This window comes from Amphiura filiformis, chromosome 13, assembly GCF_039555335.1.
Source record: "Amphiura filiformis chromosome 13, Afil_fr2py, whole genome shotgun sequence".
Taxonomy (NCBI): Eukaryota; Metazoa; Echinodermata; class Ophiuroidea; order Amphilepidida; family Amphiuridae; genus Amphiura; species Amphiura filiformis.
The window spans coordinates 1,079,604-1,099,071 of NC_092640.1; the positions used below are offsets into that span (position 1 = coordinate 1,079,604).

General features: G+C 39.2%; 2 protein-coding genes across 2 annotated transcripts in view; both read left to right on the forward strand.

The window, feature by feature from the left end:
- Positions 1-248: 248 nt before the first annotated feature.
- LOC140168761 (uncharacterized) lies at positions 249-1,672 on the forward strand. Its single transcript, XM_072192171.1, has one exon. It carries the CDS (start codon positions 249-251, stop codon positions 1,503-1,505), a length of 1,257 nt encoding a protein of 418 aa, XP_072048272.1. The 3' UTR covers positions 1,506-1,672.
- Positions 1,673-15,054: 13,382 nt separating this feature from the next.
- LOC140168763 (uncharacterized) overlaps positions 15,055-19,468 on the forward strand; it is a 75,042-nt gene continuing 70,628 nt past the window's right edge. Inside the window, exon 1 of the mRNA XM_072192173.1 lies at positions 15,055-15,360. The gene's annotated coding sequence lies outside the window, so the exon portion shown is untranslated. The remainder of the gene's footprint in view (positions 15,361-19,468) is intronic.

Consider the following 19,468-nt stretch of genomic DNA (forward strand, 5'->3'; position numbering starts at 1 on the left):
TCGCATGCCACCCCAACAATTTAAACCTGGTACATAATTACCGCGAGGGTAACAATTTGGCGATCTTGCCAGGACCTGTTGGTATGACGATGGTAACGAAAAGGAAGATGGACCACTCCCTGTAAAGTAGACCACCTCAGCTGAAATTGACAGTGGCGACAGCGCTCCGACTGTGACAGCGGCGACAGACACCAACCAGACATTGTATAGGTAAGAGTCTAGGTTTGGTAAGGCCGAAAGACAGACATATGGAGGCATTAGAGGCACTTAATATTAAGGTGAGGGGGTCCCTTTATGGGTTGAAGAAGGAACGGCTACTCGAAGTTGGGAAATTTTTGAAGCTCAAGGACTTAGAAGACAAATCCCATCTGGGTTTAATTACCACAATAATTTCACATATTGATAGTGACGAGGTAACTAAAGCAGAAGATGGCGGTTTGGGAGTTTTAGGGGCCATCGAAGACCTGATTACACTGGTTACAGATGAACCAGGACCAAATTCAAATACGGCTACCTCAACCACGACGACAACTTCCACGACAGCCCCTAAGGAAACGACACCATTGACTGGACTGAAAGTTATCAAGAATGAATTCAAGATCAGCGGTCAGATTGGTGAGGCAAACCAGAAGAACAGACTGGCTTACTCCAGTCTGATCCATCAGATTGATAGTGGGATCAGTAAGAAGTACCCAGAAAAAGAAGTGGTAGAAGCTATCATCAAAGCTATTTCACCAGGTGTCAGACTTCGAAGCTATCTGGAGAGCTGCCCTAGTCTCTCGCTAGCGCAAGTGAAACGGGTACTACGTAGCCACTATCAAGAGCAAGCTGCTACTGAACTGTATCATGAGCTCACAGCGGCACGACAAGAGAAGAGCGAGACGCCTCAGGAGTTTGTGATGCGGGCATTAGATCTGCGGCAGAAGATCATCGTGGCATCAACCACGGATGACTCTGGCATCAAGTATGATCCTGCCACAGCCAGAGACCTCTTCCAAATGGCTGTGAAGACTGGACTACAGAATGACAACATCAGAGCTGAGATAAAAGACTGTCTGGCAGGAGATGTCCCTGATGAGGTCTTGTTGGACCGGCTAAATATAGCCACCAACACAGAGTCCAAACGACAACAAAAGCATCTGGGGAAAGCAGCCAAGATCCATGTAGTAAGAGCAGCTGAAGAAGAGGAAACAGAACATGCTACTGCTCGCAAGCTAAAAGAGCCAAAACCTAGCAAAGAGATAGAGGCTCTGACGGAAGGGCTGACTGCTCTGAAGGCAGACCTCGCCTTCATCAGGGAAGAGCTGCACAAGACCCGGGAGTCAAAGAGAGGCATGGGTGATCAACGCGGACCTTACCGTGAACGAGGCTGCCAGGAGTGTCGAGACAAAGGTAATGGTTCTTCATGCTCCCATTGCTTCCGGTGTGGCAGCAATGAGCACTATGCCAGGGGATGTAGGAAGCAGGGAAACGACCGACGGTCACGTCTGGCGGACAGGCAGTGACCCAACCAGCACGTTCGTCCCCACAAATATGCCATTTAACCCCCAAACAACATCACAAACTGGTCAAGCTTGTAGGTCGCAAGTGTACCATTCGTTGCAGTATCAATGGGAAGGCGGTGACAGCTCTCTGGGACACTGGGGCCCAGGTATCGGTGATCTCTCGAGGATGGTGGAAGAAGAATCTTCCAAATGTTCAACTCCGACCCCTCACCGACCTGTTGGACCCAAACACTGATCTTCAGCTGAGCGCAGCCAATGGTACACAGATACCATATGATGGATGGATACCCGTCGACTTAGACATGTCACTGGATGGAAAAGGAGCCCAACTGATTTCAGTTCCATTTTTGGTTTCCGTAGGCCCACTGTCTGACCCCATCATCGGGTATAATGTAATCGAAGAAGTGATAAGAGGACCCACCATTGGTGTTGAGGCACAACTTCGTCGTCTCCAGAGTACATTCGTGGGCTTACGAAAACCAACCATCCAAGCCATAATAAACCTCATCAAAACAAATGACCCCTATGACTTCTGTGAAGTTAAGACTGGAAAAGCAGATATTGTCGTTCCGAGAGGGCAGCAAACTCTCATCTCTTGCCGCGTACACACCGGACCAATCACTGAACAGTTTACCACACTCTTCGTTCCTGACGAGCTGGAAGGCTGGCCCAGTGGGTTACAAGTACCAGAAACACTCCTCACCCTACCGAGGGGTTCTTCATGTAAAGTACTCACTCCGGTTGTAAATACTACAAACAGGGACATTGTTTTGAAGAGACGCACCACTCTTGGAAGACTGGAACTTCTGCGGACTACATTCCAAGAAGTCCCTTCACCACTCCTTGGAAAACCAGATCCAAATGAAACGACAACCAATAAGAAATATCCACAAGTCAACCAAGTTGCAACCGCTTCAGACCAGTGGGATCCACCAGTAGACCTCTCCAACCTCACGCCAGATCAACAGAGACTTGCTCAGAAGATGCTAAGGGAAGAGTCCCTATCCTTCGCTGCAAATGATAACGATATAGGACGTGCGGAAGGCTTGGAGATGGATATCAACTTAAGTGACAAGGAACCTGTCCAGAAATCTTATATATCGATACCCAGACCACTATATGCTGAAGTGAAGCAGTATCTTGAAGATCTGATAGCGAGAGGGTGGATAACAAAGTCCAAATCTCCATACTCCTCACCAATTGTGTGTGTGCGCAAAAAGGACGGTTCTCTGAGACTGTGTTGTGATTTCCGGGGTCTGAACCAAAAGACCATACCTGACAGACAGCCCATTCCTAAAATGCAGGACGTTCTTGATGGCCTTGGAGGAAACTCCTGGTTTAGTACTTTGGACCAGGGTAAAGCCTACCACCAGGGATTTATGGCTCCAGAAAGCCGTCATCTTACAGCCTTTGTCACTCCTTGGGGCCTATATGAATGGAACAGAATCCCATTTGGCCTCAAGAACGCACCGGCAGCATACCAACGGTTCATGGAGTCCATTCTGGAAGGACTGACACACGATATCTGTGAAGTTTATTTGGATGATGTCATCATCTACAGTAAGACATTTGATGAACATGTCCAAAATATTCAAAAGGTACTCCAACGATTCCGGGAACATGGTGTGAAAGTTAAGCCCGCCAAGTGCAGCTTATTCAAGCATGAAGTCCGCTATCTTGGGAAGATTGTGTCCTCTGAAGGCTACCATCCAGATTCTACAGATACAGCTGCATTGCAAGCATTGAAGGAGAAAACCCCAAGCACTGTAGGTGATGTAAGGAAGCTTTTGGGAATGACAGGCTACTACCGACGATATTTACAAGACTACTCAAAGCGAGCTCGACCTTTGTTTGACCTCCTTGTCGACCCCAAGGACAAGCATGGAGATCAAAGAAAACGAGCCAGACAGAACCAATCTAAACTCAAGAAAGGAAAAGGACAGGTGCCATCTAGTACCAAAATCCAATGGACATCCGAACACCAAGCAATCCTGAATAGTCTGATAGATGACCTAGCAATTGCTCCAGTCATGGCATATCCAGATTTCTCTAAACCCTTCACTCTACACACCGATGCTTCGCAAGAAGGATTAGGCGCGGTACTCTACCAAAAGCAAGATGGAAGACTGAGGGTCATTGGATATGCTTCAAGATCATTGACGCAAGCAGAGAAGAACTACCACTTGCATTCAGGAAAACTTGAATTCTTGGCACTAAAGTGGTCCGTAACTGAACACTTCAGAGACTATCTGTATTATGCACCATCATTCACTGTATATACAGATAATAACCCTCTGACATATGTCCTAACTACACGCCAAGCTGAACGCATACAGGTCACCGCTGGGTAGCAGAATTGGCCGATTTTAATTTTGACATACGAAATCGACCGGGGAAGGCGGACATCGATTCCGAGACCGTATCCCGTTTGCCAATGGAGATGGGAGTCTACATGAACAGCTGCAAAGAGCATGTCTCTCCAAGTGAAATGAGCGCAGTGGTGGATGGTATCCTGGCGAATGAGACCGGTGAGACGACATGGTCAGCTGCTACTGGCATTAATCCTAGTCAAATCAACACCATTGACTCATCCGTTGCACCGCTAGGCATTCTCTCACTAGAAGACATCCAAACGGCTCAACAGGAAGATCGTGCAATTGCTCGAATGATATCGTACAAAAGGAAACACCGACTGCCATCAAAACAAGAGCGTGCAGGTGAACCAACAGCAACGACTGCCATGATGCATGAATGGTCTAGACTCCAGCTGGATGATGATGTTCTGCGTAGGACAACGAAGACCAAGTCCCAGTTAGTCCTACCCAAGAAGTACCGCCAGTCAGCAATGCAAGAGCTACATGACCACATGGGCCATCTAGGAGTGGAGCGGGTCCTCCATCTGATCCGTGACCGCTTCTATTGGCCACATATGCAGACTGATGTAGAGAAGTATGTGGCTGCCTGCACCTGCCTCAAACAGAAGAAATCAGTCAAACCACAGCGAGCACCCCTGCACAACATCGAGACAACTCAACCCTTTCAGTTGGTGAGCATTGACTTCTTGCACTTAGAAACCAGCAAAGGCGGCTACGAGTATATTTTGGTGGTCATGGACCATTTCACGAGGTTCGCTCAAGCCTATCCAACAAAGAACAAAAGTGGAAAGACTGCGGCGGATCTGATCTTCAACGATTATATCTTGAAGTTTGGGTTTCCAAAGAAGTTACATCATGACCAGGGCCGTGAATTTGAGAATCAACTTTTTCGTCAGCTACAGCAACACTCTGGAATAGTTGGTTCTCGCACCACACCCTACCACCCAGAAGGCAATGGCCAAGTAGAAAGATTTAATCGGACTCTACTTGGCATGCTGAGGACCCTAGCTGAAGATGAAAAAGTTGATTGGAAGAGACACCTTCCGAAGCTGGTCTCTGCTTATAACTGCACGCAACACGATACAACAGGATTTTCACCATTCTATCTTCTGTTTGGTCGACATCCTAGACTACCAATCGACCTGAGTTTTGGTGCAGCCACAGCAGCGACAAGCAAGCAGCCAAAAGACTACCGCCAATTTGTAGCAGATTGGAAAGACCAAATGAAACAGGCATATGAAATTGCAAACCAGAGGGCAACAGCTGTGGCTCACAGAGGGAAACGCTACCACGACAGGAGAGCATCTGCGCAAGACCTTGCTGACGGTGACCGAGTCCTTGTCAGAAATGTTACCAAACATGAAGGACCAGGTAAACTTAGATCATACTGGGAGCAGAACATACATGTTGTGAAAAGGAAACTTGGTGATTTACCAGTATACTGAAGTGGTTCAAGAAACGGAAATGGGCGACGAGAAAACTTCACAGGAATCTCCTATGTCCTTGTGACAGCCTTCCTAGTGAAGATCAAGCTCCACATCAACCGAGTCAGAATCAAACCAGAAGATCACTACCTCGACGATCACAAAGACATGTTAGTTTTACTCCTGAACCAGATCACAACAGTACGTCAGACAGCAATAGTAGCTCCGAAGAGGAAGAGGTGTATTATGGGTATTCTTACCACAATCAAGTACACGGAGCAGAAACCAGTGCCAAAAGTCAGGACGCTGAAGAACCAGGGTCCTCTGAAGCAGCAGCTTCACCGAATGATGGAAATGACACTGGAAATGGTATGTCTGATGACCCACCAACAGCAACTGAAGCGACTACACATCATGATGATCCTTCTGATGAAATCCCAGTCGAGAATCCCACCGTTTCAACAGCAGAGGACGAAACTACAGCTTCATCACCAGTGGATGACGAAACTACAGGAACCACTCCGGAAGACGCGACTGCACTCATCAGTGAACACCCTACCAGACAGAGGAGACCACCAAACACTTTCACATATGACACCTTAGGAGAACCAAACGCTAGTTGTATGCAGCTGCAAACCAACTGGTATAGTCCGTATGGTACCCAAGGGACATTTCCATATCCCCCTCACCTTACAAACCCCAGCCTCATCAGTGCCAATTATCTTATGCCTCCTCACATGTCTTTTAGCCAATACCACCAACCGCAGCCCTTACTGCAACAACCACAGCAGATACCACCATATTTTCCTCAATATGTGCCACCTTATCAACAGCAGCCCCCTATCTTAATGTGATGTCATCAGTGAAAGCTAATGAATTTGAATTTGAACATTGATTACTATGAAATTGCCAGAACTATGAACTTTGCACATGAACTGGAATATAATGAATACCCTGATTCAACAGTGTAGCAATTACATGGAATAGTAGTGGAAGTGACAGAAATTCTAACTGGAGATAAATATTGCTACGCGTAGTGTGTGAGAGCTAGGCGACGTCAAGGGTGATCAACAATAACATGTAATGTCACAACTTACTACTGTTGATGCTGAAGTTTCTGATGTCACCTAGAAATGATATTGAAGAATTAACTGTCTATTAGTATTTGCTATCTATTGCTACACTGCCTCCAAAGGCAAACTGTGCATATACATTTTGACGTCCAAGACTCTTGAATCATGAAATACATGTCAGCTCAGGAACCAACATTGGAATTTTACTGATCCGTAGCGGTCAACGATGACGCTCTACCTGTGAGAAATGGCCATTCGAACAGATGGATTCACCTGTTTCCATGACACTACCGGGATGTGTGGTTGGTTGCAGCTTTGGGCACTCTTGCTCTTTTCCGATGAGAACCCGTTCCTGAGATGTTTCCGGCAAGACGATCTTTGGACCAATGAACATTGCTATATTCTTTTCACAGACGTTATACATTCATAAAAACTTTTCTTTTGGTCAACATAGGGGTAGATCCTCTTCTATACTATCCATCATATACCCCCTGCATAACGAAATTCAACAATATTCAATATCCAAAGCAATATCATCACTACAATATGCCCCAAAATTGAACTCCCCACCCCACATAATCGCAAATTGACACGACAGCTTCATTCCAATTCAATTTATTTCATCCAAAACGGTCCTGTGATACACCTTCCCCAATCAAACACATTTGTCTTGCATTTGATCATCTTCTACTCTTCCCTAGAAAAAAATCATTATGATACCAAATCCCCGGGACCAAATCTAAACACCATGCCATGGAATTCACCATATCACGTCCAAGCTCACATAATTTGGGCGCCCCATTCCTTTTTTAAAGGAATTTTTATTATCTATGCCCATGCTATGATGCATAGATATTGATATTCGTGTTTTTTAAACACAATGCCATCTAACTGATGTTAATTTTTTATTTTTTATTTTGTGCATGTAGTTTACATATGCCTGTAAATGTCGGGACGACCCTTTATTTTTCGGGGGGAGGGTGTAAGGCCCATGAAATTTATGCAGGCTAAAATCTGTATGTTAAATGTTTGTGGAAAATCAGCCACCCCTCACAAATTTTGGTACAGTCCAGTGAGTTGTGAAGATGCTGAAATTGTGATGTCATCACTCTACTGAATGGCATCACTGATTACATTTCGTCCTTTCATTACAGGTATGTGCAAATTATTTGATTATTTTAATTAAAGTAGTTTAAATGTGATTCTTATCATTAAAATGGATAAGGATATTCTGAAAGATGATTTTGAACTATTGATATGGTAAATTTGGAAACAAAGTGTATCAGTACTGATATATCTATTTCAAAGTATTTAGAAGTTTATGTTTGCTACATTATAACTTAAGTTGGAAGTTGATCACTCATGATTATATGTCTCAGGACCAAAAGTATAAAAGAAATAATATATCAGTACATGATGTACTTAACAAATTTAGGACATGCTTCAAATGAAGTTAATATTATTAACTTCTGTAAGTCATTTCATGTTAGTCAGAAGACTAGTAGTCATGGTAATAATATGAACATGAACATGTAGGCCTTATAACATACTAGACTCTCGATAGAGTATTATTACACAGATCTAATATTTAAGAGAACTAATAACTATGCAAAGTTACTTTTTAATAAGATTGGATTTTAACAACCAGTTGATATAGATATTTTGGACCAATATCAAATTGTGAGTTTCCATTATCGTGAAAGCAAAACTTAGTAAAGTAATATGAAACAGAAAAAGATGCTATTTATAGATAGGTGTGGTTACTGCCACATAGGTAAGTAGGAGTAAATTGGGAGTATTAAGCACCCAACTTAAGGTGTATTATCTAAGGAATTGTCCTTAAGTTTAAGCAGTCATGCATAATGAAGCACCAGGAAAACAGAATAGTGTTGCCACTTAATACACCCAAGGTGCATTGTTCCACCCAGAAAGTATTAAGAGTAGCCCAAGGTCTTTCTATTGTAAGTGATTCAGAAGTTAGAAATCTCCTTTTGTGGCAAGATAATTGTATCAAAACATTGGCTGGCTATTTTGAAAAGAGGTTTTTCTAGTCAAATAAGAGATTTGCATTTTATCCTACCATGACTCTATATGCATTCTAATACACTGATACATTTTGTGCTCTATAATATTAGGCTATTTTAAGGAAGTGAAGATAAATTTATAACTAAAGAAATATTATTTAGAAGTTAATGAACATGAAGAAACAAAATGTAAACCTGTCTTTCCTAATTTAAAGATGCTTAATTAATGTATACAAAAGGCCTAATTTAATATTCTTAAACATTATATTTATAGTTATGAGATTTGTTTAACAGGGAAGTAGGCCAAGTGAATAATTAGGATGATCAAAAATATTAACAAAAGAAAGTTATCTATTAATTAAAACATTGACTTAATTGGCAACAAATCATGATTAGTATTCTTAAGCTGAAGTCAGATGCCCACGTCTTGTTAAAGTATCAAGATTTGTTGCTGATGCTGTATACATGTATATTATTATTAACCTATATTACTAATATGCTTAGTAAACAGATACTTGTTAGTTTTAAATAAGTTAATAAACTCTACTGAATGGCATCACTGATTACATTTCGTCCTTGCATTACAGGTTCATCTTTCGCATGCCACCCCAACAATTTAAACCTGGTACATAATTACCGCGAGGGTAACATATTGTAATCTGAAAGATTTGAGAAACTTGGGTTAAATTTAACCATGTCATTAAAGAAATTGGATCTGATATCATTATACGTTGAACAAATTATAAAACAATGGAACTCATCTTCAATACAATTCATATTACAAATATTACAAATTCGGTTCTGTACTTGAGTGTTATTATAACGACCGTTTCAATGGCAATTGGAGCGCATCCACACCTGAAGAGGGCTAACGCCCGTCTATTACACTTCTTCATAATGGTGTTTACCTACTCAGCAGTGCCATAAGTGGCTTTAAAGGTGCGATACGTCACGAAGTTTATTACGAGCATTTGGGTTCTTTCTTCGGTCATTAAAGATTGCCTCTTTCCAACGATTTTCTACAAACAATTTAGCAGCATCGGATATATGATTAACTAAGTTTCGAGTACCGATCTGTTCAGAAATACTCAGAATTAGATCACAATTCCACTTAGAACATAACGATCTTACTTTGTAACACCAGTTCTTAATACCTTTACCTGCTAAATGTTGGGACCATTGAAAAACTTTACTTGGGTAACGATTGCTGTCTAGTTTTGAAAGACGACTCCACAATCTAGCCACTGACTGCATTTGACGCTCAAAAGGGGAAACCCATCCCAAGTCACCAAGCATGGCGTCATTTGGAACATATTTCCCAACACCAAGGAAAAATCGGCAAGCGCGTAGAACACAGAATTAATCGAGGAAAACTCATCAATACCCCAGACCCCACTGCCGTAGTCTAAAATTGGACCAACGAAAGAGTCAAAAAGCTTGGTGAAAGAATTGAAATTGATACCACCCAGGGCTTTGACTTTACTGATGACCATTCCCAGAGCTCTGGATGCAGAAGCAGCTAGATTTCGGGTAGACACATGAAAATCAAGATATTCGGCCAAACCAAATGCCTAAATATTTATAACCACTTACTGTAGAGATGTTAGTATCGCAGCATGTAAATTGTACATTAGATTTTCACGGCTTTTAGTGCGAAAATGAACTACCTGAGTCTTTGTGTCATTTAAACTTATACGCCCATCTTTTAGTCCAGTTTGATACACAGTCTAACATTCTTTGAAGTGAACTTTCACTTTCAGCAACAAGTACAATATCATCTGCATACATTAGCAGATCAATTTTTGTGTCAAGCACAGGAACACCACAGTTTGATTCTTTTATTTCATTCACAATACTATTCAAATAAATGTTAAAGAGCACGGGAGAAAGTAAACAACCTTGTTTCACACCGATTTCAACATCAAACCAATTTGTCATAAAGTTATTAACCCTTACAGAACATTTCACATCTTCATAAAGACTTTTAATACAGTTATAAAAGTTACCATTAATACCTATACTTCTAAGTTTATACCATAAACAATCACGATTGACACGGTCAAATGCCTTCTTGGCATCGATAAAACAAGCAAATGTGTCTTTTTTTTTTTTTTTTCTATTCTGTACAATAGATGAAAATGTGTATAAATGATCAAGACAACTACGATTCTTTCTAAATCCATTCTGCTCTTCATTGATAATGTTATTTTCTTCAAGCCAATCTGTGAGCCTTTTACGGATCACATCACAATATATTTTACATACCACTGAAATCAGCGTTATACCTCTGTAACTCATCGGATCTCTAGGATCATTATTACCAGATTTAGGTATTGGGTTTATTAAACCAAATCTCCATTTGGATGGACAAATACCACATGTAAAACAACGGCTAAAGAGAGCATGGAGAACAACTGTCATAGTTTTGTTCTTAAGTAATTCTGTTACAATACCATCAACACCAGCAGCTTTATTCAATTTAGCTCTATTAATTGCACCAATAACTTCATCAAGCTCAAGAGGTTTATTGAGATTAACTGCAGTATAATCTTTCTCAGACGAACTAGCTTCAAGATCTTTCAATTTTGTCTTTATATGTGACAAAAACTCGTCATCAAAATTATTTGCATCAGCTTTGAAAAGCGATTCAAATTCATTACACCATTTGTTTAAAACATGGTCAGTATTATCTGTAGTTTCACCAGTATCTGTTATTACCTCCATTGGTATACTACTACTTTGTTTACAACTGTTAACACCAATTTTACCGATCTCTTTCCAAAACATAGATTGGTCACCATTCAACATATCATCAATATCTTTGATCTTACTGTATTGAAATTGTCGTTTAGCTTTCTTCACAGCTTTATCAAATTGTCTATGAGCTGATTTATATTGCACAAATAAGGTATTACGCATGTTAGGTATTTTACATCTTAGCGAAGATTTTTGTTTACAACACACCTCATCCCAAATCAATTGAAGTGATTCGTTCCACCATGGTTTAGGAGTATGTCTCATACCCTTATTGTGTTTACCACGCTTATTGTTCTTTTTCTTAAAGTTCTTTTCAACTGCAGACTTAATGTAAGTTTCAAACTTGTCATATACACTGTCAACCTCACTCTGATTGCCTTGGTTGGTATTTATTTCAGCAATCAATTCATTTGCTTTTGACACACTAGACTCATCCATAAGAAAAGTGGACGGTATTTCACGCATATCATACAATTTAGCCAGACTTTTCAAGTCGACATTTGACTTATTCACAGATTTTTCATAACAAGAGAAAACATTAGTTTTGAACACCCATGATAACATTGAATGATCAGGTATGGTACTACACACAGGTACACTATACTTTTCAATAAGATCTTGAACAAGTGACACTTCAAACTGAGCAAAGTTCACGTAGCCATCATATGGAACGAGACAGTAATCAACAACTGATTTACCTTTTGTTGAAACACAAGTAAAATTATCTATTACATCATCATTTCTACCGTTTAGACAACACATATTAGCACTTATACAAAAGTCAATGAATGGTTTACCTTGTGAGTTCGTACTAAAATCAATGACTTTACGAGTTTTAACTTCATCAACACCTTCAATATAATCTACACTGTCACCAATTCTGGCATTAAAATCACCACATATTTGCAACGAACCAGTATCTTGAAATTTGTAAAATATCAGAAATTAATGCATCAAAAAACTCTTCAGCGTGACCACCGCGACTTGAATTTTCGGGTGGTAGATAACAACAGCAAACATAAAAACTTTCCTTGGCACTTTTGTTAGTAAATTTCAACCACAATATACCATCATGCGTTTTTTCCACAGTTTTGATTGTGAAAGATTTAAGAATACGTTTATGTACAAGGATACCAACGCCACCTGAACCTTTTCTTGCTTTACAATGGAGAACGGATCTATTATGACCAAACCACATATAGTTGGGAACATTTATAACATCATTTTCTTTCATATGAGTTTCTACAAGACACATAATATCAAAATCACACTTAGCAATAATATTTTTACGCAATTCACAGTTTTCTAAGTACCAACCCCCAATGTTCCAGCATCCAATTCGTAATGAATGATGACAGCCAACTCTGTCATGTGTACTCCTTTTCAATCTTTGAAGTAGTCAAACCTTCTCCGTGGACAGAGTGAAAAACGGGTACATTTCTTTAAAAGAGCATATCTTCAAAAGTTGTGAACTGATTGATAAAATTGTTTTGGTTTATTAAAGCTAACGACTCAAGGTTTTTTTTTTACATACCAAAATATATTTGATTAAATTTTCAGAAATAGGAGAATAAGGGGCGCAATGAGGGGCCTCTTTTTTGGTACACCCTGTACTACTTGATATATGCGCTGTTCGTGCATGCATCCCATGTGGTGTGATGACGCAATCGCCCTAAGTGATATATAGGCACGGTTTTGCTGGCCAGCGAAGCCCAAGACCCATGGCAAAGTGTTGCTGACCGAGTGCTTGGCATGCGAGGGGTCTCGGATTCGAATCCCGCCCAGAGCAAACAACTTCACAACTTCGTTCTTTCTTTTCTCTCTTTATTCTTTCCTTCTTTCCCTTCCCGTCGCCAAAAAGCCCTTAGGCGGTTAGGGTTTAGAAGCTAAATTGACAAAATGGGCTGCACTGCAAATAATAAATAGATGCTAGCAAACTATTAAAATTGAAGTTAAGTGGTAAGAAATTAATGGCGTTGATTAGTTCATGATACCTAACTGCTGTCAGTTTCATTTCTTAACACTTTTCTTCACTTATAACATGAATATTTCCCTTTACAGCCATGATTTTTTTGTCAATTATATATAGTTTCTGTTGAAACAGAGTTGGTTGGCATAAAAAAGCACATACATGCATGTACAGGGAATGAATGGGTGTTGATGAATTTTCAGGAATGGGGTCGTAACTTCGCATAGCAAACTAGTTTGAAAGGAATTGTTTTTGCATGGGAGGGGCTATAGTGATGCAATAATTTCGAACGGTGAGGGTGTAAATGAACTGAGTTCAAATAAATTGTGTCTAAAATGAACTGATTTACATTTTATGAATGTCTTTAAGGGGGTACTACACCCCTGTGGTAAATTTGTGACTATTTTTGCATTTTTCAAAAAATAATAACACACTGGTAACAAAAGTTACGTATATTATTGGGGCAAGGAATCCAATTACTACACTGAAATCTCAGTGACTCAAGACAAGCGGTTCAGTATATATGATAGGAAATGAGGTACATTGTAGCGGTACCTCTTTTCTTATCATAAATAACGAACCGCATATCTTGGGTCACGGAAATTCCAGTGTAGTAATTGGATTCCTTGCCCCTATAATATACGTAACTTTTGTTACCACTGTGTTATTAGTTTTTGAGAAAAATGAAAAAATTGACACAAAATTATCGAGGGGTGTAGTACCCCCTTAAGGTACTGCAAATTAATATTGAAGGTGTTTCAAATATGGTAATGACTTGATCTAGAATTGGTGGCAGGCCTAGAAATATGGTGAGAATCCAAGAATTCATTTTCACCATAGATTTTCCTAAACTGATTTGAAAAAAAAAAAAACCCAACACTTTAAGCCATAAAATTATTCTCACAAGATGACATGAGCCTTAGGGTCTTACGCTATTAACTTTGATTGTAACATTCCCTTGCTTTGATGTGAATACTCTGATTTCAGAGTTTTGCCACTTTGTTCACTAAATGCAAAGTTGGAAAGGAGCCAAACTTTTACCATTTATAGTTACTGAATGACACAAGCCAAATCAGGTAACAGAAATGGTTTATCAGTGTCATTCAATAGTAGCCCAAAATATGTAATTCCTTGCTTTGAGGGCGATGACACCAAATCACTCTTGCCGAAAGGTGCAATGGTGATGAGTTCGGTTAAAAGTATATGGCTACTGGAGACAATGTGGTGTCCTTAGGGACCATGTTCTTCGTGAGGTTGGCATGTTCTGATTTAAATGAAAGATGCTAACCTATTAATGACTAAAATAGATATGAAATTATACAAATCGATTTCACAAGAAAAGTAGGCCCTGTCCGAATTACTGCTAACGGAACAAGTTTTAATGCTAGTTTTGGCGTTGAAATAGCGGCGTCGCTTTTCAACATTTTTTAATCAAAAACTGAATCTGTAAAGTTCCCCAAAATTGAAGCTAAAATGAAATTTCAGTCCTTAATTAATACAGGGATGACGTTAAAAAGTGAAAAAAATTGTCACGCCTGGTAGAAAACGCCGCTTAAAAAAGTTGATTTCTACGTGCTTTTCAATGGAGAAGTTATTTGGTGGTTTACGCCCTTGAATTTTGAATGTGCTGACTCCATACCACTTATATCACAAGGCACAATTTACCACATACAAATGCCAAACAGGTGCCAAAAATGGTGCAATAAGTATATAGGGTGTTCAACATTTAAAAGTAGCCCAAATTGTGTGTAAGCCACTCTATGGCAACTATGTTCCATTGAACTTGACTTTGTATTTAGCTATGCATGGTTAGATTGAACACAAACACACAAAAAGACCATACAACCTGTACGTTGACAAACATGTCAGTCACAGTCACGTGAAGCGAATTACATCCTAGCTGTCTGTGCCACCTTGATCATGTTCATTGGTTAGCCTATGAGGGTGCTGCTAAGATAGGCCAATCATATACCGGTGCCAATCAGATCGAGGAAATACACCCTAGCTGATTCCAGCATTGTTTGTGCTACTTAATGTGTAGGCCTATAGTACAGCGTAGTTTACATGCATATGAAATATACATGTATCTCTTTGACCCAAATATCATTGCTTCGCTCTATCTTAGTGGAAGTTAGTAAGTTTGTACTATAGCTCACCTATTTGGAATTTTAAGTTAAAGCTACATTGTACACTTGTTTGGAATATAACACCAGAGGTTACACAATCGGTTGCAGTAAGTTTGATACTTTTTATATTTTTATATTACTTTCTGCTGTCTGTCTTTAGTAGCTGTGACAACCAGCTTGGTCAGATTTAGTCTTGTTTGCTTTAGTCTTATATCATATGCAGTATAATCAAGTTTAGTGATTAGGGTTGCACATTTGATTCAAGCTCATATCCATGCAGTTTAGGATTGGAGTTATAGAAAGGAGAGCGGGAACTTGATTTGTGGTTGGGACTTGGTTAGGGCCACAAAGCAAGCCAGAATTTTCTTTGACTGGGCCAAAATATGGGCGGTCACTTAAACATTTTTGTGTTATATTGGATTTAGGGATATGGTCTGAATATTTATGATTTTAGGTTTCAGTTTAGGATTAGATTCACTGATTATGGTTTAGAATTTGAGATAAAAACTTAGTTTAGGTCCATATATATATGGATTATTTTGCAAACTTATGATCAATTTTGGATTGGTCCAGTTTATGATCAGATGTAGGGATTAGAGTTTATTGTTCAGTTTAGAATTAGGTACAGTGATTAGGGATTATCATTTGGGATAAGGACTTAGTTTAGGGTCAGGTTTATTTTTGCAAATTTAGGATGGGTTCTGTTTTTATTTAGTTTTAGGAGATAGGGTTAGGTTAAAGGATTAGCATTTAAAAAACCTTATAATTGAGATATATGGATCAGTGTAACCCTATGTTTAGGGACACTGGTGTAACATTTAAGATACAGGTTCAGTTCTGGATGAGATTGGATTAGGTCAGTATAAGTTTAGGGAATACACTTGGGGTATGGGTTCAGTTTGCAATCAGGTTTTTAGTGTTCAGTTTACAATTAGGTTTAGGGTTTAGTTAAGCATTTGAATTATGGATAATGGTTAAGCATTAGAATACTAATCAGTTTAGGATTACGTTTAGGATTTTCATTTTGCATTTTGGATTAGGGATCAGTTTTAACTTAAAGGCATTTGGTTAAGAGATAATGGTTTAGCATTTAGGATTAGTTTCAGTTTTGGATTAGATTTAGGGATTAACATTTTCAGAATAAGGTTAAGGGATAATGGTTTAGCATATAGAGGCCTTGCATGTGACGTATCATCCCGTAAATATGGCGGACTACTCAAATGCATTCAAAAAAGCATGATTGTGATCTACCGTGACAGTTCGTCTCACACACATAACCCTGCACTACGATCAAATAGGTTGATGACAACATTTGATTGAATGGACTGTGAAAGATCGTTGGGGACCTCATAATAAGATGAAACGCCAGATATAATGACGGTCAAATGACTCGGTAATATGTTTCTAATATTGTGTTTATATCGAGTGCTGATTTAGGTCAAAGGTTATGATTTCATACAAGCTGTGTTTAACTACTGGTACGTGATTGGTTAATCGCCTAATTGAGTTACGGGCGCACAACACTACATCCCTCTCATCTTTTGGAGATGCACAATATAATGATAAAATAATGTTTACCAGTACACACAAATATCATACAAATTGATTTACTTATCATGTAGATGATATGACGATGATCTGTATGAATGAATGATATGAATAATAATAATAATAATAATAATAAAACCATGCTTATAAAGCGCAATACACAATTAAGTCTCAAAGCGCTACATAAAAAACACTGTATACAAATAACAGAACAACAAGTTTAAAATGTAACCATGGTTACAGGCATGATATAGAAATGAAGCATTAAACATTTTTAACATTAAACAAGTATGTTTTCACAGAGCATTTGAATTGATCAACAGCTGTCTTAGATATTTTAATATTGTAAGGAAGATTGTTCCAGAGCTCAGCTGCAACAGAAGAAAATGAACGTTGACCATAAGATTGAGTTGACACTGGTGGAGTTACAAGAAGAAATTGAGAAGTAGAGCGAAGATTGCGTGTAGGCTTATATTCATGAAGAAGTTCTTGTAAATAAAGAGGTGCAAGTCCATGAAGAGATTTGTAGGTAAGAAGAAGAATCTTATACGTTATGCGGGATTTGATAGGTAGCCAGTGTAGTTCGCGGAGGATTGGAGATATATGATCACGAGATTTTGTAAGTGTTACAAGTCTGGCGGCTGAGTTCTGAATGCGTTGAAGCTTAGATATTTGTGAATCAGGAAGACCATAAAGTAAACCGTTGTTATTATCCAAACGACACGCTACTGAAGGCATGAACAAGTTTTTCTGTAGTATGTTGATCAAGATATTGACGAATTCTGCTAATTTTGTAAAGAGCATGAGAGGCAGATCGACAAATATTATTTATATGAGATGCCATGTTTAGATCATTTTCAAACAGAACACCAAGATTGCGCGCATTTAAAGATGGTTCAATCTGAGCATCGCCGATACACACAGTTGGAATACTATCACTGGATCTGAAGCGTGATGTAATATGAAGAACTTCAGTTTTGTCTTGATTTAACTTTAGATGATTAGCAGTAGACCAGTTTTTAATATCCCTAACACATAGTTCCAATCCTGAAATTGTAGCTGATGATTTATCATCTTTCAAAATAACATAAACCTGTGTGTCATCTGCATAGATCATTCTACTAATTCCGTGAGCATCAATTTTGCTTTCCAAAGGGGATGAGTACATTGTGAAACCTAAAGGACCAATAACAGAACCTTGAGGTACACCCTCATCAAGAACATGAACAGAAGATTCCTTGCCATCAATAACTATCGACTGAGAACGATTTGTAAAATATGACTGGAACCAATTTAGAGCAGATCCAGTTATGCCGCATTTTATCAGAGAGACGTGGAATAAAATGTCGTGATTAATAGTGTCAAATGCTGCTGAATAATCCAAAAGAATCAGAACGGCCTCCTGGCCCTTATCTGCAGCAAGTAACAAGTCATTGAAGACACGTAACAATGCAGTCTCTGTGCTGTGATTAGATCTATAAGCACTTTGCATTTTGCCATTTAAATTGTTCTCAAGAAGGTAACTTTGTATCTGTGAAGTACATGCACGCTTCGATTGTCTTTGAAAGAAACTTTAAATTTGCAACAGGCGGTAGTTTTTAGTGTCTCCGGATCTAAACCAGGTTTCTTGATCAGAGGAACAATTTGAGCATGTTTTAAATCGTCTGGAAATTTTCCATTGTTGAGTGATAAATTCACAATTTTGGTGATGATTGGAGCAATTTCATCGAGACATTTTTTAAGGAGCCAAATCGGTATTGGATCAAACATGTCGAAGAGGGGGATTTCATGATGATGTTCCTAACATCTTCCTCAGAAAGAGGTTTAAATCCAGAGAAGATGGCTGTAGTAGATTCACAAATATCTGTTGAAATAGCAGTAGTAGAAGGCAAGTTCTTAAATTCCTCACTGATATGCTTGATTTTGTCAACAAAGTAACTTGAGAACCGGTCAACAAGTGGAACATTGGATGTGTCGGCAGGTAGAACCTTTGTAGATTTAGGGGTACATAAACTGTCAACCTTTTTTAAACAGCTGGCGAGAGTCGCATCCTTCCAATTGCATAACATGATAATCTCGCTTGGCGTGTTTAATAAGTTGGTGATAACGATTAGACTCTTCTTTGAAGATCTGTCTATGAATTTCCAGTTTAGTAGAATGCCAGCGGCGCTCACAGCGACGCACTTGTTGTTTCACTTTGCGTAACTCCTCATTATACCAAGGTGCGTGCGGCCGACAAGTTATTTTCCGAGTTATAAGAGGGGCATGTTTGTCTTGTAAATTACACAGAACAGAATCATATTGTGTTACTAATTGATCCAGATCCGAAGCAGGTGACAAATGTAATGATGAGTTTAAGATATCACTACGGAAGGCGTCTAGGTCTATATCACGAAGTTTGCGCATCTTTATTTCCATCTTCACTGGATCAGGTCTACCAATATCTAGTAAACATTTGACAGCAGCGTGATCAGAAGGTAGATAGCCAGTAGGAGAAAAATCAGACGCAAAGTTGTAGAAAGCATGGCGTGTATGAAGTAATGCATAATGAATGAATATGAGAATGACATGTACATAATGAAGATAACTGGTAATTCACAATAAAGTTATTTGTAAACAACATAGTGAAATGTGTGTTTCTCAAAAGTGCCAATTCTCTGATTCACA